At 33.6% G+C, this 24,409-nt stretch overlaps 1 protein-coding gene across 18 annotated transcripts in view; it reads left to right on the forward strand.

The window, feature by feature from the left end:
• The window catches only part of LOC150099111 (paired amphipathic helix protein Sin3a-like), a 578,777-nt gene that overhangs the window by 201,764 nt on the left and 352,604 nt on the right, over positions 1-24,409 (forward strand). For all 18 annotated transcript variants that reach the window (XM_090404589.1, XM_090404593.1, XM_090404598.1 and 15 more), the window contains one exon: positions 20,901-21,038. In XM_090404589.1, the coding sequence (XP_090260715.1) occupies positions 20,901-21,038 (138 nt within the window). The remainder of the gene's footprint in view (positions 1-20,900; positions 21,039-24,409) is intronic.

Raw genomic sequence — 24,409 nt, forward strand, 5'->3', positions numbered from 1 at the left:
ACACGACACATGGGCTGTTACAATAAGAATGGAAAGAAAATATATTACGAAGTGCATTTTTTCTATTGCTCTTGGCCAGAAATATATAATCATAAGCTGTAGAACACCAGTAGGCAGCTAAGCACAAAGCCATCTTGCATAAGACTGTGTATGTGTGTGTTTAAATGATCCATATAAATATATATGAAAAATATATACAGAAATAATTATATTTGCATAAAAATTTCATATAAATATTTCAGCAAACTGTTAGAATAATAATGACAGTTCAGGTTACATTCTCAAATTTTTTCTACTAAAGTTACAACAATGAATTAAATAATAATAAAGGTATAAGGAGAGATTCTGTTTTTCATATACCTTCACTGTTGTGTAAATTTTACCTTAAATTTGTCACATGGAGTTTATTCGATCCCAGCCACCATTCAGGTTTGATTTCTGACAAAACCAATGATGGATTTTTGTTGCAATTTCGAGTATTGAGTTTCTTGCTGCTCCCATGCCAAATCAGTCTCGTGCTGGCCAGTTGGAGTGAGGAGCAATTTCTGATGTTCTGACCATATGCGAGTACTTACATATTTTTCGAAGTTTTTGTTTGTTTGTTTCAGTTTTGTACTTTCATTCATATTTTCTTATTCTAGTCATAATGATTACATTTGTTGACACCGCTGTGTAATATGTCCAAGATTGAAGGATCACAAAATGAGGTCCAAGTATGAACAATGTTTGAGCTTTTGTTGCAATGAGTCTTCAGTAACATGCAATAATTGTATAAAAAATTAAGACTGAATAAAAATGTTAATAATTAATATAAAAATAAAGCAATATTAATGATTTGTTTATTTTACTCACCATAATCAGCCTTATATTAAATAAAAACATTTCATGCGAAATATTGAGAAATTAGAGATATAAAACTTTAATTTTGGGATCAGATAGGCCCCATACAACTAATTATGTAACAAAAAAAATTGCGACTAATTAAGGGTTAAATTGATTTGGGTCTCCTTTTAAAATGTAAAGAAGAGTAATAATTAAAAATCACCTTGTTGGCTCTTTAACTTGATTAACAATGAAAGCACTCAAGCTATGTGTGCACGATAGAGTGGCATGGTCTAAAATATGTTGTTTCTAATTGTACAAATTTTAAATGAGACAAAATAGTAATTAAAAACTATTTCTTATGGAATGTGTGGAGAACTGTTTTCCATATTAGGAATAATTTTAGGCCATCATTTCTGTTCAAATGTACACTGCAAAGCAGGATTCCACACTGTTTTATATAAGTGTTCCATAAGGTAATTAGTTAAGTAAAGGACCTTAATCATCCTACAAGGATTCAATTTTTGGTGGAGTTGGGATGTTCTGCAAGTCCCAACTGGTTCCATTTTATGGAATTTAAAGAAATTGAGGTGTTCATCATGACAGATCCACTAATATACCAGTTTTTTCAAAATTATAATCCATCCTAGCAATGAATTCATGAAACTTGATAGACAACAGGATGGGCTAAAGACAGACGTTTCTTTTATGAAGCATTAGAAAAATGTAGAAATCTTATTAACGTACTTAATCTTTAAACAGTTGATAAGTTAATCTTATTGACTATGGAATGGTGAATATCAAGGCTGACTTCTTAGGAGTCAGATGACAAGGAAACTGTATAAGCTATTAATGACTGTTGATATGACTCATTAAATCCATTGGCCAGGAGGGGGTGGACCTCATGTAATTTATTTCTTGAGATGCAGAGCTCAGTAGAGCAAAAAAGAGTCAGCTTATTGTAATAGTCTCATTGGGGCCAGATTTTTGAAAGCATGTTGTGAAAGAGCATAAATAAATGAATGTCAAATCCAGTATGAGTTATCTTTCTGAAAACTGGAGAAAAAGCTCCATCTAATTGATAAAGAAAGTGACTTATGAAGGTAACTTAATGTTTTTCCTCAAGGGTCAATTGGATGTAATGGTGGATTTTTTTTTATTTTGGTACAATCTTGAAGTTCAGTTAGAAAACCATGCCGAATTTCATTGATATCATTCACATACCTATACCATAAAGGTGGTTTAGTAGAGATAATGTCCAGTAGAAGTTGTTTGAATCATTGCATTAAATAGTTAGCAAGTGTTGAGGAAACAACTACCTGGGGCTGCACCTTAAGTTTGCTGGCAATGCTTATTTTGACATGAGAATTAGTAAGAGTGGTTGCAATATTGCTGAGAAGATCATCTAGCGGAAGAATAGTGAGTAAATGCACTATATAAGCTGAATGAGAGATCATCAGAACAAAGACTAAACTCTGTATTTTCTTTGAAATGAGAATTGTTTTTAATAAATGAAGAGGATTTTCCCCATTAACTCTGACATTAGCTTAGGAAGGTAGTTTTCTAAGCTAATGTCAGATTATTTTTTATTGGGGATTATTGTACATATATATAAATTGTCTTATACAGGGTGTTCGGGATAAATTTGACAGTTTCGTAAGGAAAAAGAAAATCTTCTTTGTATCTATTAAATTTAATGAATTGACAAAAAAACATTACAGGCAGAGTTAATTACAATACTATCAACAAGGTTTACTCAAAATAACCACCATTAGCATCGATCACAGCTTCAATTCTGCTTCGGAACCTCGAACAAGCTGATGCTACAGTCTCCCTGGGAAGGGCCGCAAAAACTGTTTTAATTTTATCCATTAACTGGGCTTTTGTATTACTGGAAGTGCGATTGGTGTCTTTTTCAACTGCGCCCCATACAAAATAATCCATGGGGTTAAGGTCTGGGGAGTTTGGAGGCCAAACATTTGGACTGGTGAAGTCGTAGAAATTTTCAGACAACCATTTTTGACTTTTCCCAGAGGTGTGGCAAGGGGCCGAATCCTGCTGCCATACATACTGCCTACCATTGGCTACCCTTGTTATCCAGGGCTTGACTACAGTTAGCAACTCCACGAACAAAGCCCGAATTCCAATGCCAGGGTTCTTCAACACCTGTTCCTGCAGATTTGCGAGGAATTCTGCTGTACGAACGCAATCAGATCGTCTGCTAGGGATCTTTCTTCTTGCTACATCCTCGTAGTCACCATTGCAAGTCTCTAGTTCATGCCTGATTGTTTTTACTGTATTCAGGGAGCATTGGGCAGCAGTCGTAATATCCTTATTTTGATGGCGGGCACGAATCATCATGATACAAGTTATTCTCTTCCATGATTCAGGTGGGTTCCAGCTATCCATCCTTTCTGACATCTTGTATATGAATGAAGAAGGGTCCAAACTTTTAAATGAAGAGAAGTGTGTGTTAATACATGTAACTTACGGAAAAATATAATTAATTATAAATATGTCAAATTTATCCCGAACACCCTGTAAGTGTACTAGTAAAAATTGGATAATTGCTTGAGCCTGTCTAAATTATACTTAAAAAAAAAATAATAAAAGCAAATAGATTCTTGTCATTATTTAACAGTTATTGAAAAAAAAAATCTCTTTATTTATCAAATTGAATACAACACATTTAAATCAGGCATTTGTTTTTCCTAAAATTTCCAGCATCCCCTGTTAGTCATGTTGGATAAGAGTACTTTTCAATCAAGTTTCATTTAAGTTAAAAATAGTTCTTGGTAAATCAAAGAGAATATAATGCCCTTCTTTCTACCATTTTTTTCTTTTCCTTTTTCCATATTTAAGTGATATAAATGAGGCAAAAAATGCACACAATATATTAGATATTTTATTGAAGATAGATTGCTTTGATTTATTCCCCCCTTTTTAACTTGGATATTTTAAAACCACATGCTATTGTTATTTTGAAATGCAGATAACTCTTCTCCCTATAGCAAACACATCATCATCATCATCAAATTCCTGCCATGTACCCTCAAGGGGTGTACAGGATATGACAGTACTACATGAAAAAATTACATCATTACTAACTTCCTATCTACAATTTTACTCCAAATCAGTCTGTTACTTGTCAAGACTCCAACATTATTAGATCTTATATTTCTATCATCTAAGGCAGTTTGTACCGTATCAATCCACCTATATCTTGGTCTTCCTCTGGGTCGTTTTCCTGCCAACCTGGCAGAGAACACTTGTTTTGCTAATCTTTCCTCTCCCATTCTATTTAAGTGACCATACCATCTGAGATTATCTCTGCTAACACATTCCTGGATGCTGACAATGTCAAGTTTTTCCTAATATCCTCATTTTTAATATGATATTGCCATTGATGCCATCTGTTCACGCCTCTAATCTTTCTCAGGACTCTCATATCTGCGGTCTCTAGTCTTTGGTCAAGTGTTTTACTTCTGACCCAGCTCTCAGATCCATAAGTTAAAATTGGTTTGAACACAGTCTTGTATACAGCTAATTTAGTGTTCCGACTAATTTCTTTCTTATTCCATATGAATTTATTCAATTGACTTCCCACGATACCAGCTTTGCTGATTCTGTTGCCTATTTCTATATTTAGTTTACCATCTTCAGTAAAAATTGTGCCTAAGTAGCTGAAATGTTTTACTTGTTCCACAGGTTCTCCATTCACAACACAGTTGACATTTTCAATGATTCTGCCTATTTTCATTGTCTTTGTCTTTTTATTGCTGACCTTCATACCATATCTATTACAACAGCTATTCAATTTAGTCAGAGAATCTTGCAGACTTGTAGCGGATTTATTTAGAAGTATAACATCATCCGCATAAAGCAAAGAGCTGACATTAACATCTCCAATTTTGATATCAGGTTTAATACCACATTCCTTCATAATGTGATCCATATAGATAATGAATAACAGAGGGGATAATGTACATCCTTGTCTCACACCAGATTTAACATTAAACCATCTTCCTGCACTTCCTTCAATTCTAACTGCTGACTCACAACTCAAATAAAGACTAAGTATTGCTTGATACAATGCCCCATTGACACCATATAACTGCAGCGTATTGAATAGCTTCTCTCTTGGCACCTTGTCATATGCCTTTTCCAAATCGACAAAACTTAAATACAGATCTTTCTTATATTCCCATGCTTTCTCGACTATTTGTCGTAAAGTGAAGATCTGATCCTGACAGCCTCTATTTGGCCTGAATCCAGCTTGTTCTTCACCAAGCTTTTCTTCCACAATTCTTCTCAACCGTTTCTCAAGTATACTTGCATAGATCTTGCCAGGAATTCTCAGTAGGGAAATACCTCTGTAATTCTCACATTCAGTTTTATTTCCCTTTTTATATATGGGTACTATGAGAGCTCTACTCCAATCATCGGGAATTCGTCCCTCTGTCCAGGCTTTCTGAACTATGCAGTACAGCCACTGTAAGACTCTTATACCACCATACTTCAGCATTTCTGGTCGAATATCATCTACTCCTGCTGCCTTTCCACATTTCAAGCCTTTGATGGCTTTTTCTACTTCAAGTATGGATATGTATTCCTGACTGCATGCCTGGTCAGTGTTTTTTATCACTGTGCTGTCATCACTGCTTGTTTCATTTAGCAGTTTTTCAAAGTAATTACTCCATACTTCAAGGATATCTTTTTCTGCTGTTTTCATTTCACCTTTATCATCTCTAATTCCTTTTTACAGCACTCTTTCCTCCATTCCTAAGCTTCTTCAACAACCTCCAGAATATTTTGCCACCTTCTTGATATTTATTTTCTATATTCTTGCCAAAGTCCTCCCATGACTTTTGTTTAGCTAGTTTTACACACTGTTTAGCTTTCTTACATTTGTCTCTGTATTCTGTAAGAGTAAAAGCTGACTTATTTGCCAGGAACTTTTGATATGCTTTCTTCTTTTCCTTCACTGCCTCTTTAACTTCCTGTGTCCACCAGGGAGTTCTGATTTTTTTATCTTTGCACACAACCTCACCACATGCCTCTCTGGCAGAATCAATCAATGTTTCCTTCAGAGTTTGCCACTGAATCTCCAAGGTTTGATTCCTGTTCTCAAACTCTTTCATTTTCTTTTCAATAATATTTCTGTATTTTAGTCTACAGTTTACATCTGAGAGCTGCTCAACTTTTATTCGCTTTAAAACTTTCTTACATGTTATTCTTTTCAATATGAAATTCAATTTTATCCTGCTCAAGACTAAATAGTGATCACTTCCAATTTCAAATCCTCTGTACACTCTGGTGTCCTGCACCAGGGAGAAAACATCACTATCAACAATAACATAGTCAATGAGACTTTTCTTATTCCTAGCCTCTTCTCTCCATGTGAATTTGTGCACATTTTTATATTGGAACATGGTGTTAGTAATAACCAGTCCATGTCCTGAGCAGAAATCCAACAGATATTTGCCATTATTATTAGCTTTGCTCTTTTCTCCAAATTTTCCCAAAATATTTTTGTATGTCTCACAATGATTTCCTACTCTACTATTTAGATCCCCAACAAGGACCAACTTTTCATTTTTCATTGTGTCAGTTGCTTTTTCTAAAGCCTCAAAAAATTCCTCCACTTCTACCTTAGTAGAACCTTCTGTGGGACCATAGGCACAAATAAGTCTCATTGTCCAGTTCCCCATTCTCATATTTGCCCACATTACTCTACTTGAGACTGACTGCCATTCAAGAAGATTAGCCTCGTATTTTTTGTTGAATACTATGGCTACTCCTTCTTTTCCTTGATTGTTATTGCCTGAATATAACATTTTGTATTTATTGCTCAGAAAGATCTCACCAGTTTTGGTCTTTTTTGTTTCAGTCACCCCTATTATGTCGATCTGGTACTTATCTAATTCCTCAGCTAGCTCCATTTCTTTGCCATTCAGCCTTTTTACGTTGATAGTACCGATCTTTAACTCTGGTGATGTTGAGTTGGGGTTTGTTTTCAGATTTGTTCCAGTAGCTGACTTTTCGCTGTTCGCCCTGGTTCCCTGGCGAAAACAACGGGGGCCTTGTTTAACCGGGCGACGCCCCAGCCGGCATGAAATTTTGTCATGTTGTACCATCATTTTTTATTTTGGTTTAACCAATAAGAATACAATTTGGTCGGCTAAATCCCAAATTGCCAGCCCATCCTCGTTCGTTCAGTATCAAAGTATATACCCAACAGGGTGCACCACGAGAAGGTGAGGATTGGACATTAGGTCAGGAGACCTGGTCGGTTCTCCGCATTCCTTTAAAGGCTATGTGGAGGCCTCCTCTCAGTTATACAGCTTTGACCTTTAAGCACCCTATAGCAAACACCTAGAGACCAATTTTGTTTTGGTTATAACAAGTACCAGGGAACCGACAAAATTTCCTTGTTACAAAAAAGAAAAGTTATATTAGATAGGAAAAAAAATAATATAATTACATATCTAGATATTATTTGTATGAATATGCATGTATAAACTATGATTTACTTAATATTGAACACCATTTATTTGCTATCATGAGCTATCATATACAAGAGAGATAAACCAAGGGGTCCGACAAGGATGTCCCCTCTCAGCAACTCTTTTTAATATCTACTTAAATGAAATAATAATAAAATGGAGGAAAAATTTACATCAAGGAATTAAACTTTCACCTACAGTTAACTTAAACACTCTCCTCTTTGCAGACGACCAAATAATAATTACAAATTCTGAAGATAACTTACAGAAAGCTATTTTAAATCTAAATGAGATATCCAAAGATTATGGTATGATAATATCAATGGAAAAATCAAAAACTATGGCCTTTAAAGGACAAGATCCAGCAAGAACTAAAATAGTATTAGATAACAAGATCTTAGAACAGGTGAATTCATTTAACTACCTAGGATGTATGATCACTTATGAAAATGAAAAAGATATAAAAATTGCAAAATATTTAAAAATAACAGGAGTAATTAACTCTATATTTAAACCAAACCTAGTTCAAAAACAAATCAGGCTAAAAGTATACAATACATTAGCCCTACTGGTCTTAATGTATGGAAGCGAAACCTGGACAATAAAACAAAAAGACAAAGATTAACAACAGCAGAAATGAAGTTTATGAGAAAAACTGCAAAGTATACCCTATTTGATCACAAAAGAAATGAAGATATTCTGGTAATTCTTCATTTTATTGACTCTTTGCTGCAGAACAGCTTATTTTAAGCATAACCTATTCACAAATTGTCTTTGAATAATGTGTAGTGGGAGAGGGGAATCTTTTAACTAGACGTGATTTTTTTTTCCTTTAGGCACTTTGTTTGGATGAAAAAGTGATATTAGTATATTTAGTGATTGATTTTTGTATATTCACTGTGATACTTGCATTTTTCAAAGAAAAAGACACATGCATAATCTATGTTTTGTAAGTATATAAATATAGATTTCAGTTAAGACATACTGCTCATCTAGCAACAAAATTTTGTGAATTTAAGCTTAATTAGTAATATTTAAATTTGATTTGCATACCATGTATTTCGTAAAAACTCTATTTCTATTTAAAATTAATCACTCACTTGCTAAAGGTTAATTAAATTGTAATACGTTAGTAGCCATCTTCGATAGGCTAAGGATCGGATAATCGTTGGGCATTTCAACTTTAGGGACCAAATATGGTATTCTTTCAACCACTTTGTCTCCAATAAGCGAGATGGTGGTTTTGTGCTGACGTTTAAAGAAAAGATGCAGATTCTTTTTTCACTAGCACAGAAATTGACTATTAATTTTTCTCCATTATTTCAGAAAGAATTAAAATCAGCGAAATTGAATGCTAAAGATTCATCAGTCTTTTTAGGAATTGATTGAAAAAGCACTAATATGCATGTTGGTTTCAGGAAAGATACCAGCAAAGTAACAGAACATAATGGTGATAGAACAAGACTAGAATTTTGAGTACAAACCTTCAAAACAATAAGAAATGCTATAATTATAGGTTATCTAGTTGCAAAAGAATAGAAGAATCTTTTTCATCAGTGCCCATTTGATCTTTCAAAGAGGCGTTGGCTGTTGCATTTTTGAATAAGGGAAGATATCAGTTGTCAAAATTAAGTCCTTACAAGATTAGTTTGTGAGAACACGCATTCATGACACTCATGTTAATAAGATGTAGGACCTCCTTTTACTATGATGACTGCAGCAATCCTACAGAGGATACTTTCCATTAGTCTATTATAGTGATCAATAGGGATTTTGGACCTTTTTTTCCTGTAAGCAGGTATTGAGGTCCTGGAATGTTTTGGGGTGGACCTCCTTTGACCTCACCTGATGCTCTAGTTCATCCCACAGATGTTCAGTAGCGTTGAGATTATGGTTCTTTGGTGCTCGGTCAAGTGTCTTGACGTCCATTTCCACAAACTACGCAGTTAAAGGAGTAGCCTTATGAAACAGTTCATTGTCTTGCTTTCAATTCTCTAGAAACGATCGCAAAGTAGGAACCATTGCAATGTGCAGAATATTCAGTCAGTGTTTGTGGCAACTCAGCAGTCCATGGCCAAACCAGTAAAAACAGGTTTGGCCACGGACAGGACCATACTATCACACTGCTACCTCTGAATTTCATAGTGGGGTTACACACTCTGGTAAGAGATGTTCACCAGGCATCCCCCACACCCATCCATCTGCTCTGTAGAGGGTGTAGTGTGATTCATCGCACTCATAATACATCTTTTCAGTATTCCCACCATACATGCTATTTGCACCACTGAATACAATGCTGCATGTTGGTTCAGTTAATGTAGGGCTTGCATATTGCAGTTCTACCATAGAAACCCATATTGTGGGTCTCTATTCTAAATATTTTTGTGCAGATATGCGTACCAATCGATGGCCAGAAATCCACATTCAGTGTGTTGAAAAATGAATGCCAGTTTTTGCATATTATTCTACATAATGGCCTACAGTTTTTTTCAGTGAGTGTAATGGGTTGTCCTCTGTTGGTAGCACTCGTACTTCACTCCCCTGATCTTCCATCTCGGTATGGTATCTCTGATTGTTAACTGGAGAGTGGCTCAATTTGTCAAAAGATGGACCTGCAACATGATATCCTGTCACAATGCCTGTTTCAACCTCTGTCAGTTCCTTTTTCACAGCCATTTTTCACTCAGACACAGTTGCAATGACTAGGGAGTATCATATTCCTCCAATTTATACTGGGTATAAAAATGTGACTCAATATATGGAACTGTATATGCCTGGTCTAGCCATAAATACTGTTAAAACTCGAACATCACATAAGACTTTAATCTATCAGGAAATCATTTATAGCTTAAATGTTTAGTTTTTTTTTACAAATGTTTCTTTGGAAGAATCGCTAGATCTCCTTGCACATCTATTGCTTCTGTCCATCACATGTCTCATCCATCCTTGCCTCTAATCTTCATTCTTTACTTGGAAATTGAGATTTTACTACCAAAAATACAATCTGACATTGGACTCATGTTGATCATATCCTGTCACTAATTTATATATGGAAAAATTTGAGGAAGAAGCTATAGCACAGGCTATTCTAAAACCACATGTCTGATGGAGATATGTTGATATTTTTATTATATGGAAGCACACCCAGAAAGATCTTGAGGATTATGCACATTTCCCGAATAGTGGCGATTCAAATATCAAGTTCTCATGCTTAGAACTTGATATTTGAATGATATTTGATACAAGAACTGTGAACAAAAATAGAGTAGATGATTAACATTAGAGGTTTATAGGAAACAAATCCATATGGGCAGGTGTTTACGTTCAAACCCTTTCCATCACCTTTGACAAAAATCTTAAGGTATCAGAGGTTAAATATGCTCATGAATTTAAAAAAAAATCTTTCAAATCCTATTTGGTCAGTTCTTCCAAAATGGCTACTTAAAGAAGTTACTAACTTTTATTTACTGAATGACCATCCTGTCATAACCCAGAAATTAATTATAAAAGCTTGGTCTACTTACCGTATGTTGGCAAGACATTAAGAAAATCATCCTTGTTAAAGTCAACCATCATCAGAATGGTTTCAAACCACTTAACACTATATGAAGTATCCTACATTCCCCTAACAACAACTTTAGGTTTTACAAATATTGTTATACAAAGTTCCTTGTTCTTGTGGTAAGGTTTTGTCATATTGTTCAAGGAGTTTTCTGTCATCTGCTCACATGGAGACACTAAAAAGAAACCAAGGGTTTACCATGTCATCTGGATGTCATTAATTAGTGTATATAACGTAATGTTTGCAACCTCTTATGCCTGCAGTCATATACAGGATCTACTCCACAATATATAGACTTTGCATGATGTGCCTAATGATACACATCAAACTATCAAATCATTATTTTTCAATAGGAAATAATCTTGGTTGTCTCCGCTGAGTTAAATATCTTCCTGAAGATACTGTCAGCCATAGATGAAACATGTTAGTGTACCGTTTACTTTTAATAAATAAAAATCTACCAACAAACCTTGTTAAATCATTCAAAGATGTCATTTCTTGTTAAGAATACAGTTTATCAGTTTATAACCAAGTGGAAAAAATTTCTACACAGGAAATATAGTAATTATAGAGATAATTAGCAAATTAATTTAATACCATAAGGTATGTCCATGTGTCACAGGCATCTTCAAAATGAAATGAAATACATTTAATTTTAAAATTTCATGCATTCCTAATAGAAAATTCTAGCGATGTTGATGCCCAAAGAAGTGAAATATATATATATATATATATATATATAAAATAATCATAGCTAAACTCAAGTTCATTCAGAGACTGTTATTTTCTATAAAGGGAATAATTATTAAATTACATCTGCACCACAGCATTATCTTTGAATATTTTTCTTATGATATGAAAGACAAAATATTTGTTTAATAATTTTCTACTGAGGTTCATGTATACTTATAATTTTGGAAACTGCACAAGTTCACTATATAATAAAGGAAATAAATCATAATCTAATCAGACCTCTTGATGTTAGGGCAGTGTGATAATAATAATGCTTCACTTACTTACTATGCAAAAAATGTTCTTCGAAAATTTAGAGTAAAGAGCAACGCTAATAATAATGGTAAGCAGCTGCTAGATTTGTGTTCAGGATATGGGCTATGTTACTAACATGTTCCAACATAAAAATATACACAAATTCACATGTAGAGAAGATGCAAGAAATTGGTCTCATTGACTATGTTATTGTTCATAGTGATGTTTTCTCACTGGTTCAGGACTTAAATATACCTAGGATTTGAAATTGGAAGTGATAACCATTTAAGTGCTGAGCAGGACAAAATTGAATTTCATATTGAAAAGAAGCAAGTAAAAAGTTTTAAAGTGAGTCCAAATTGAGCAGCTTTCAGTTGTGAACTGAAATACACCAATGTTATTCAAGAAAAAATGAAAGCAGTTAAAAACAAGAATGAAACCTTGGAGATTCAGTCAAAAATCTTGATGAAAATGGTTGTTGATTTAGCAAAAGAGGCATGCAGTGAAGTTGTCTGCATGAATAGAAAAGTCAGAGCTCCGTGGTGGATAGATACTCCAAAAGTTACAGTCAAGTAAAAGAAGAAAGCATATCAAAAGTTCCTGGCAAGGTCAACTTGTGATCATAGAGAATACTGAAAAATGTAAGAACATAAAGCACCATATATAAAACTAGCTGAACAGAAGTCTTGGGAAGCCTTTGGCAAGAACATAGAAAATAAATATGAGGAAGGTGAAAAAATATTCTGGAGGCTATTGAAAAAGTTTATAAATGAAGGAAAAAGTACTGTAAAAGGAATTGGAGGTGATATAGATGACATGAAAAATGTTCTAGGTGTATGGAGTAATTGCTTTGAGAGATTACCAAATAAAGTAAGCTGTGACTCCACGAGGGTAGAAAACACTCAATAGGAATACATATTTTTTTTTGAAGTACCAAGAGATGAAATGTGGAAAGGCAGCTGGGGTAGATGATATTCAATCAGAAATGCTCATATATGGAGGTGTAAAAGTTTCACAGTGGCTACATTGCATATTTCAGGTCTGGTCAGATGGTCAAATTGTGCATAATTGGAGCAGAGCTCTTATAGTATGGAATGCATTAGGAAGCTTACTGTACTTTTAAGTGTTCATCAAATTTTCCAAGATAATGTTATAATAGGTATTTTATTATCCCCCTTCCCACCTTACATGTAGATACTCATAAAGGAAAGAAATAGCTTACAGGCAACCCTCGTATAGCGTGGATGTTAGGTTCCATAGAAATGGCGTGTTATATAAATAGTGTTATGTAAGACTCGGATCATATTGAAAAAGTAGGGTTACGTTCTGAAATCGGTTTTTTTTTTAATTATATAAACAATGCCATATCCAGCAAGAATATATTTTTATTTAATTCAGGCAACAAATACATAGCAAAAATTACAAATTGTGCTTGAATTTCATTGCACATAATGCATAAATGTTTAGGTAAAATAAAATAAAATGCATATTTTAATCATCATCACCATCTTCAAAAATAACATTTCGTAGATTTTCTTTATTTACAAGTGACCAGACCTCGTCATCACTTAATCTTTTGAACATCGTTTGTATAATTCTCATTGCATACTTCTACTGGTTTAGTTATCAAGAAGTCGGTAATAAGACCTTGTTTACCACTATGCTGCAATTTTTTATTAAGTTCATAATATGGAGCTAAACAAATATCCAATTGTCTCGTGAATTTTCTGGAGTGCTTCATTGAGGGATCATTATCTGTAAAATAACTTAACTTTCTTGCCAAATCCAATCTTTCTGCTAATTTGTTTAAACTGAATTCTTTAACTGATTTATCACAATCAGAATCTTTAGCAGAACTTACCCCACTATTTAGTTCGTCATTTATTAATTGTGCCATTTCCTCCTCAATTAAGTCTGTTTCCCCATCAATCAATTCACTAATTTCGTTTTCATCCTTAATGGACAGAAAAATAATTTTCACACAATAAAAACTTTCCATGCAGTGTCATGTTTGGATTAGATCCCATTTTTTCCAAAAATTAATTAGAATGTTGGATGAATATAATGACTTAAATGTTGATATTATTCTTTGGTCGAGTGGTTGAACAAGTGAAGTAATATAAGGCGGCAAAGATATTATTTTAATATTTAGATGGCTTAAATTTGTAGGGTGGCCTGGTGAGTCATTTAAAATTAATAGAATTTTGAAGTTTATATTCTTTTTCTTTGTGTAACTTTCTACATTGGGTACAAAACACTTGAAAAACCAATTTTCAAGCATACTAGCTGTAACCCATGCTTTTTTTGTTGGCCCGCCAATAAACTGGTAGAGTGGAGTTGTCGAGCCCTTTCATGGCACGAGGATTTGAGGATCGGTTAAGAAACATTGGTTTTGTCATGCAATCACCTGTCATGCAAAACAGTAAAGTAATTTTAACTTTGGAAACGTTGAATCCAGGAGCTGATCTTTAATTTTTTGAAATATAGGTAAGTTTTTCCCATTTTTTTTCCAGTATAACCCAGATTCGCCTGCATTGAACACATGGTCTGCACTATAACTGACTTCTTCAATGATTTTTATAAGTTCCCCTGGATGTTTCCGGGCACCTTCTACGTCTGCTGATGCTCATTCTCTCTGGATTTTAAGATTATGCAAAGAAAACCGCTTTTGAAAGTTTTCGAACCAACCCTTACTGGCACAAAATCCATGCTTGAAAACTTTCTTCTGAAGAATCTTGATCAAGTGCTTTTAAATGTTCATAAACTTTGAGAGCTTTTTGTTTAATGAGATTTCCTTCCAAAGGAATTTTCTTTTGAGTTCAATCTTCTATCCATATCATTAGAGATTTCTCCATTTTTTCTATTAGAATATCGTGTAGATCAGCGCTTCCCAAACTGTGGATCGCAGCCCCCTTTGAGGGCCGTTAGTTTTATTGAGGGGGGGGGGTGAAATAATGAAATCAAATTTAAAATGTTTTAAGACTAATAAGATAGATAATATCTGTCTATATAAAAATGTAAGATAATGTCGCACATCAGATGTGTATGTAAGATGCTAAAAAATGTAATATTTGCATTTGATTATTGCAGCATTTGCTGTGTATGTTTCGTATTTATATTCAATAAATGAAACAAATATTATATGTCTGCATTAAGATTTTTTTTTCTCGATGGGGCCGTGAAATATTTTAATTTTTTTAAAGGGGCTTTTACATCCATAAGTTTGGGAAGCACTGGCGTAGATGAGCAATGGACTTACTTTTGACCCAGCAATAACACTTTGTCGGATTTTATGTTCATTTTGTTTGATTGTTGATTCATTTAAATTCAAAGTCCTTTCAACAACTCCTGGTTTTTCTCCATTTTCCAACCGATCCAAGATTTTTTAATTTTTTTTTCGAGAGAAATGAATTTTCTTTCCTGTTGGTTTTTTTCCTTTTTGTTGCAGTTTTAGTGGCCATTACTATAAAAATTAATTTTTTACATAAAAAAACATTACACATTAATTATCCAACTCAACAGAAAATAAAGTGCTCAGCTTGAGATTAACACATTTATGATTTTTAATGCATTTTCCTGGGAGAAAACTCTTAGTTTTCTAAGACAAATTTCAATAATAAACAGTTGATTCGTAAACAACTGACATACATGTGTTCTGAAGGATATTTCCACTAATATAAATTCACTACTTATAACTTCATGCGCAATAATAAACACTTTATACGGTAAACAATTGACTACACACACGCACAAAATGTGTATGTGTGATAAAGAGTGTTTCTCGTAATATAAATTCGCTGTTTATAACTACATGCATGATACGGGTAGGCACAAATTTAACGAAGATAAAATTTGATTTTTAAGTTGCGCACTGAAAAATTTATGAAAAGATAGTTTCTACAGTTTGTAGACAGTCTTATATCGACCGCATTGTCTAAGTACCTTGTTATACGAGGGTTACATGTATATCAAATATTTATCATGTGATATGGATTTACTATTGCAAATGAAATGATTGTTGATGAATTAAAACTTTCCTGTTTGAGGTTACTGAAGATATGTCGATAGAGTTTGGTGATTTTAAAATTTAATCAGTTAACTTTATGGAATTAGCTTCTGTGGACAAACACATTTTTGCCCATTGATGAATTCTGATATTGACAAGTTCCTTCTTAATATATTAATTATAACCTGTTCTGCAGTTGATACCATCTTTTCACTTTTCTAATGGTCTCTAGTCTGAACTGTTTTATTTCTAGGCTGTCTTCTTTCTCATAAGTTAAAATTGGTTTGAATACTGTCAGCTTAGTATTTGACCAATTTCTCCCTCAAATGTATTCATTTGAGGCTCTACCATTATCAGCTTTGTTTTTTCTGTTCACTGTCTCCATATTTAATTTGCTATCTTTGCTAAAAATTGCACCTAAATAAAAGGCTTTACTTGTTCTGTAAGTTTGACATTCTAGATGCAGTGTTTTTAGTGTTCATCCCTCTTTTCTTTATATTTGATTTTGATTTTCATGAGAAATTTTGTTCCAACATTTAATCAACCTAATTGACAAGCTTAGGTGTTTACATTATTCATAATTTATTTTATGTCTTACAATACCAAGCAAACTAAGTAATGAAATAATTATTTAAATTTTGTTTTATATTATTTTTATTAAGATAATTCTTACTTTTCATGTTTAGTTCATTTAGAACATTACAACACTTTCTGTTGACCTCACCAAACTATAGAAAGCAACATTGCCTAATGTTAATTTGCTAGCTTTTTTTTTAATCACTGAAATATGTTTAACATTATTTTGGTCTTTTCTTTGTAGATGTTTCTGACTGCTTGAGCTGCACTTTGAAGTTCAGACGTAAAATTCTCTGATTTGGATGATTTTAGCCATTGATTCTGAACAACAAAAATCATTTCTTAACCGTAATATAAATGTTTCTAGTTCATTTTACTTGATAATCTCTTCAGAGAATTAGAGCTGTTTCAGAATTGATAATTATTTGATATACAGTGTAAAACTGTTTGTTTCTGAAATTGACTTGTTAAACTGGGTAATTTGAAGTCATAGTAGCAATAATTATCCTGAATTTGCATCTCATATATTGCTGGCTTGGTTGATCGAATGGTTAGCATATATGCTCTCCAACCAGCAGACTGCAGGGTTGAATGTTGCTGTTGGCTTGGATGTCTGCAGTTGTCTTAAAGTGGGAGATGAATTGCATCTCCAAGTGGGAAATTACTACTCTGCTCAGATATTTTTATTATTTTTCCACTTTATACTGAACATAGTGGTACATAGTATTGTCCCACACATAGGAACCAGAAGAAGTCCTTAACAATATATTCTGTGCTATCCAACTCCACACCCGAGGAATTAAGTCATTCTCTGGGCAAGTCCTCCGTACCTGTGTTGCTAAGAGATTATCTTAAAATCTGCTTAGGAGTGTCCAAAACCTAGCAGGTCCCTATGACCCTGATGGCACCATATACTTCTAAAGGATACAGTGGTGAGTTGTGGCCATGAATGATTTAGATGGTCAAAAAAATCAGTGTTAATAGGAACTTGAAGTTGTTGCTGGAAGTAAAGGATAATACAGTAGCATTGTTCGCAATGCTGCTGTATCATATCATATCCAGGTATCATGCTAATGATACCTGGATATGATAATAGTGATTTGAGAAGAAGAACAGAGATGATAGTAGATAATAGCAAGATTGCTCAACTTTGTGTGAGGCAAAAGGGATTCCATTCAAGATTGAATTTGAAGGGAAGTTGGAATGGTTTAAGGTTTGCAGTGTTAGGATGAGAACATGTAGAGAAGCCATTATTCTGAGAATATCCAGAATCAACCATTAGCAGGACAAATCAATGTAATACATAAAATTGGGGATAAGACAGGCATGACTGGCAATCAGCCAGTCATTGAAATGGGAATGAAATGGAAATGGGAATGCCAGATCAAAAAGAGAAGTGTGGTATAGTGACTAGAGTAGATAATGTTGGTGGGATAACCTGAAAGCCAGTGGGATTGTGATATACAAATGTAAAGAGTATTCAAAATAAACCATACATTTGTTGTAGTGATTTCAGCCAGTATGCCCCAAAATAATTTGTGTAGGAGAAATTTGGTTGTCCAACAATGATATTCTGTTGGGTATAGAAATGGAAGGGTGGGAGGTTATACTTGATGATTGCAGAAGAATTGTGTACACAGAGAGTGGAAATTGAAAATGGTAGTACACTTGAATATTTTGAATCTCTGTGGTGTGAAGTTGAAATTAACAGACTAGTATATGTAATAGGTTAGGCTATTACACTGAGGTGTTTCAGCATATTGGTTGGGTGTGTAAAAAGGTGATCCTAATTTGAAACTTTAATTATAGAAATGCAGATTGGAAAGAGAGGGTTGGGTATGGGAAGAATGAAAGTTGGTTGTCCAACAATGATATTCTGTTGGGTATAGAAATGGAAGGGTGGGAGGTGATACTTGATGATTGCAGAAGAATTGTGTACACAGAGAGTGGAAATTGAAAATGGTAGTACACTTGAATATGTTGAATCTCTGTGGTGTGAAGTTGAAATTAACAGACTAGTATATGTAATAGGTTAGGCTATTACACTGAGGTGTTTCAGCATATTGTTTGGGTGTGTAAAAAGGTGATCCTAATTTGAAACTTTAATTATAGAAATGCAGATTGGAAAGAGAGGGTTGGGTATGGGAAGAATGAAAGTGAATTGATTGAATTTCTCAGGGATGACTATCTTAAACATCATGTGACAGAAGCACCTAGACATTTTTAGTGTTGGATTTGGTAATATCTTCACCAGATGTGGTGTGTTTGTTAATGAGGTATTATCACTGCTGCCAGTTGGTGAGAATGATTGTGAGGTACTTGTTTGGGAAGTGGTGAAACATATTTATGGAATTATAAGATGTGATATGGGAATTCCTCTGGTCAATTACCATCAATACATTGGTAGTGACGGTAGAAAAGATGTTAGCAGCGCATGAGAATTCATAACGTGGTATATGTTACAAGAAATGTATAACTAAATGCCACAGGAGTTAAGTGAGCAAATAGAGTAGGAGTGGAATGGACGAGCAGTGAAATCAGGCAAGATTTCACTGCTCGTCCATTCCACTCCTACAAGATTTCACTGCTCGTCCATTGATGGAAATCAGATACATCAGGAGTATGAAATGCAGGCTAGGAAGGTGATGAACCTGGTAAAGAAAGAAAAAAGTGCAGCATGAGAGATGATTGGCTACTCAGTCCAAGAATAATTCAAGGGATTTCTTCTTCTATATGGCAAACAAGAGGAAATATAATTATGGCATTTTGAGATTGCTACGTAGTCATGGTAGCAGAGTGATAAATACAAAGGATGTTGCTTGTTGAATGAGCACTTCATATAGTGTATATTATACTAGGGTAAATTATGCTGTGCAATACATAGAAGGGAAGGAAGTACTAGGAGAAGTGAATGAATTAGAAAGATGTTTATTGGGTGAGATGTTATTAAGGTTGTGAGAATGGATGACTTATCATGACATATTTTTAAGGGATATTCAAAATGGTTAGCTATGCTCCTTTATGTGCAATGTTCTTTTCCATTATCAAATCAGTGTCAGAAAGACAGATTAATATTTGTTGGCCAAGATTCAGGGTCGGAGGAATTTGCTTTAGGAAAGATTTGATTGTAGCATCAAGGACCTGAGAGGGGAAGAGACTTACTCTTGACTAGAACTTTTATAATAGATGCTAAATCAAAAATGAAAGTGTGTGTGTGACTGATAATATCCTGTACTCTGGTACCACAGGAGAAACAAGTAATAATCCTGGACCACACTACGTCCATGTCTAAAGACTGTGGAGGTGTCATTCTGAGTGAAGATCATATGTGACTTTAGAGTATATCGAAAATCTTACTGATTTGTACTGTATACGACAAATCCTCCAACATTGATTATAATATGGTATTAAAAAAAAAGTATATTCTTCAAATTGATAATTTGGGAAAAAAAAGTTATCCTAAGACTTGTAGATGCTTAGATGCTTGTTTTATAAAATAATTATGAAATGGGGAAAAATGGAAGGTGGTAAGCAGTTAACTGCAAGAAATATTGTCTTTTTTTTATTTCTCTATTTGTAATTTACTTAAAAGTAGCCTTTCAAATTTAGATTATTTTTAAGTGTATGTATAGTTTTTTCAGTCTGATTTCTAAGCCTTTGATTGTCTTGTTCGCTGAATGGGAATTCTCCCAAACAAGACAGTACACTTGGTATATAATAACTAAGTTAGTGTTTATCAGTTTATGAATTGAATATTTTCCTAATTAAAGTAGTAGGTTTTTTAATGTAACATTTAAGCAAACAAAAAGTTAATTGGTGGGAAAATAGATGGTTGATAATTTAATGTGAATGACTTTCATTTTATAGTTAAATCAGATCAGTTAACTTCTGATCAAGAAAATATGTTCACTGTTTAGAGTAGGAGAATCACATTATCTAATCATCAATGGTCCTAACATGCTATTGGTATTATAGCCCTTCTTGGATGACATTCTCATTAAAAAAAAAAAATAATAATAAATAAAAATAAATAATTGAAATTCAGTTACAACTGAGATGAGTTATGCATAAATTTCTGCCTTTTGGATGCTCTATAACAGTTTGAATAAGTTGTAAATACACATCAACAGTGCAGGATGTTAAACTGTGAACCCTGAGTGAATAATGTTACTGCATAAAAGTAATGTTCTAGAAGTCTTCCTCTAATGATGAAATAATTAGAAAGATCATAAATATAGAATTGCAAGAAAAAAATGTATTTTTTATAATACTCGTAAATGCTACTACCATATTTTCATTACTGATAGTTCATTTACTTTTATAAATTTTTGTTTTAGCTTTTGATCATTGAAAATGTTTATCAAGAATGTTTGATAATATTAACTCCAGCAGCTACTTTATTTCAGAGTGAATATCATTAATATCAGTTATCATTCATTAGGGTGTTCATACAGGAACGAAACCTTTGACAGAAGCAGAAGTTTATGCCCAAGTAGCTAAGTTGTTCCAGAATCAAGAAGATCTTCTTCAAGAATTTGGCCAATTCCTTCCAGATGCTAATGGAGCCGCAAGTGCTTTGGTATGAAGCAAAATGAGTTTCAATTAGTATAGCATCTTCATTTTCACTCATACCAAATACTATAGTTTCTCAGATTGTATGGATGGCTAGTTCACTGTTATGCCAGTTTGATATGAGAGTAATCTTTTTTTCTTAATTGTTTGTAGCATATATATCTAGCTTGATTTAGACCTGCATTTTCTGACTTAGTCATGCTTTTCTTTATTATACCATTTGGATTAAGTGATGATAAAGACATCCTTTCAACAATATACAAAATTATTACAAAAATCATTTAGCAACAGAATACAAAACAGACTAGATTTTTTCCAACCTTCAGAACAAACAGGATTCATAAAATTTTACAGCACCATTGATCATATATATGTAATAAGACAAATAATTGAGAAGACAAATGAATACAAAAATGCTTGGTCTGTTGTTCATTAATTTTGAAAATGAATTTGATTCAATCTCAACATTAGATATTTTAGAAGCCCTTAAAAATTGAGGAGTTGAAAAAGCTTGTATCAATATACTTAGTTATATAAAAATTCAACTCCATCTTTAAAATCAGAAACAGATGAAATTTCCTATAAAAAAGGGAGTCAGGCAGAAGAAATTTTTAAAAACCTGGATTTTGAAAACAGGAACTGTGATAAATGGGAAAGAAGTAAATCACACAGGATTCACTGTTGACATTCTTTTGAAAAACTCTGTAGAACTTCAGCAGATGATTTCTGAATTGAATGCTGAAAGTAAAAAAGAAAGGATTAAATATAAACAAAGACAAAACAAAAATAATGTATAATTATATAAAAGAAAAATATTCGACAGTTGTATACTTCTGTCTTGACATAAGGAAGTGAAACTTGGATTTTGACTAAAAAAATTCAAGTTGAGGATTGCCCAGAGCAAAATGGGAAAATCATTAGTCTATATTACTATTCTAGAAAGAATGCATAATACTTGGGTTAGAGCTTAGACTAGGGTGAGAGGCATTATAACAGATATTAAAATATAGAAATGGTAATGGGCAAGTCATATTGCAAGAAGTAACACTCAAAAATGGAAAAGTTGATATCAGAATGGTATTCTAGAGATGGAAAGAGAGCTACAGGAAGACCAAAGAGATGGTGTCGGGATGAGATTAAAGCAATGGAAGGAACTAAATAGCATAGAAAGGATCAAGATAGGAATGAGCTAAGGACTTCGTGGGAGGTCTTTGTCCAGCATTGGACAGAAAATGGCTGCTGATGATGATGAATGACATTCAGTGAACTTGAAACAGAAAATTACTTTCATAATTTTATTAAATTTCAATAAAGTATATCATTATGCATGCAAAAAATAAATAAATAAAAAAATAGCAAAAGTGATTTTCACATCCGCTAAATGTAAATAGAGATGCACCCAGCAGTTTTTTCAAATTTTATAGTAGTCTGAATACTCGCGACAGTTCGTTTACTTTGTTTTCTATTATGTAAATGTTACCTCAGTCCCGTATGCTTCATCACAGAGAGAACCTCAGAAGCTTTTAATATGCTCTTTTTGATATAATTATTTTGCCTTTTTGGAGGATAAACCTGAATGTGCTGCTATGGGTCATTTTATAGATATTTCATTATTTATAGCTTTTATATATCAGGAGGCTTTGTATTAAGTTTAAAAAAAAAAAAAAAATCTTTACTAATCCACTAAGAAAGTAGTACTTGATTTGAAACTCACATTTTTATGAATTAGCCACCCGACTAGCTTTGCCATATATATACATATTACCATGAATGCAAAAGGTGCTCAATAAAATTACAGTATCATTGATATCTCATTAATAAAATTACAGTATCATTGATATTTCATTAAAATAATATGGATACAGAGGTGGTGGATGATGGCTATGTTTTATTCATGTGGACATTTTAGTGGTTAAGGTGACTCAACTCATTGTTCTGTGTAACACTTAATAAGTTGATTATTTATTTATTCATATGGAGTTTCCTCCCTTTTTCTCCCCATCCTTATAGGGGCAGTTGAGCCCCCTCATGGTGGGTTAAGTATTTATGGCTGTAGATCCGTGTGTGTTTACGGGGCAGTTTGCCTGCTTGTGGGATGAAAAATGCCAGATAAACTGGTGGAAAAAACCCTACTGCCTGTGCCCAAGACTGGCTAACTTGGCTATGGATGAGGAAGATCCTCAAATTCCACACGTCTTCGACGGGAATCGAACCTGGGACACTCCTCCTGTCATATGGTTGCGAAGCGTACAGCCATTAGGCTAACCATGCGGACAGTTGATTATTATTGCTTGATTAACCCATCTGCCATCTCTGATTGTTCCTTTGTACAAAACAATAAATACTAGAAAGAGTGTACTGATTGAGGATGTAATAAGTATGCTTTTCAGAATAATTAAGGAGGTAAAAAGTAACACTAGCAATTAACACATTAGAATTAATGAGTTGATAGTCTGAAATGCATTGTTTAATAAATAGGCCAATATATTACACAAACATATTTTGTGTAATATATTGGCTTATTCTGCTTTCCCTCCTTTCCAACCAATAGGTTCTATATTCAAATCACATTGTAGTATGGATGCTTAATTTCCTTATGTGGTGAATGAATATGGGAGCTCTTCCTGAGAAAAGAAGTGTGCTCAATTACAAGGCAAGTGATTATAATAATCTAAGAAGCTAACAGTGCTTCGGCATGAAAAACTGTATATGAAAAGAAATCATCTTACCATGGAAAGTATACAAAGTATGTTTGAAGGAAGCAATATCTAATTATACCTTCAGAGTTATAATAAATCACATGGGAATTAAATGGATGAATTATACCTCAGTCAGAGCTGCATAAAAGAATGCTGTGAATCTGGCATCTTGCAAATAGTGAGAACAGGGCTCTCAGGGGAAGTACAATGAGTGCACTGAAAGAGCTGTGGCATGTTGTGGAAGTCCATATTATATATTATATATATTAAAATAAGTTAGTTGAACAGGCCAAAGGAAATCCAAGAGAAATTTATTGCTATATTTAAAAAATAAACACAAAAAAAAATATTGAAAAATATTACCTTACTGAATGCAGGTGGTAGGACTGGCAGATCTGCTATAAATGATTGAGTTTTTAAGTACTCACTCAAGTAATGAGGTATACATTTCATGCGAACCTGTTAGTTTAAGGTCATTGAAAGTAGCTGACGAAATGAATTATTACATCATCTACAGAAAACGTCTTTGCTTTATGTGGTTGATGTTGATGGGTTGGATATCAGGACACCTCTCATTAATCTTGAGAACTGTACTGATTTGTTTAGGATCATATCATCTTAAAGGAAGAAGCTAAGTATGATGTATCCAATTCTGATATCAATATGATTCATAAAGAAG

The sequence above is a fragment of the Typopeltis vanoorti genome, chromosome 15 (genome assembly GCF_054136105.1).
Source record: "Typopeltis vanoorti isolate ZY-2024b chromosome 15, IOZ_Tvanoo_1.0, whole genome shotgun sequence".
NCBI lineage: Eukaryota > Metazoa > Arthropoda > Arachnida > Uropygi > Thelyphonidae > Typopeltis > Typopeltis vanoorti.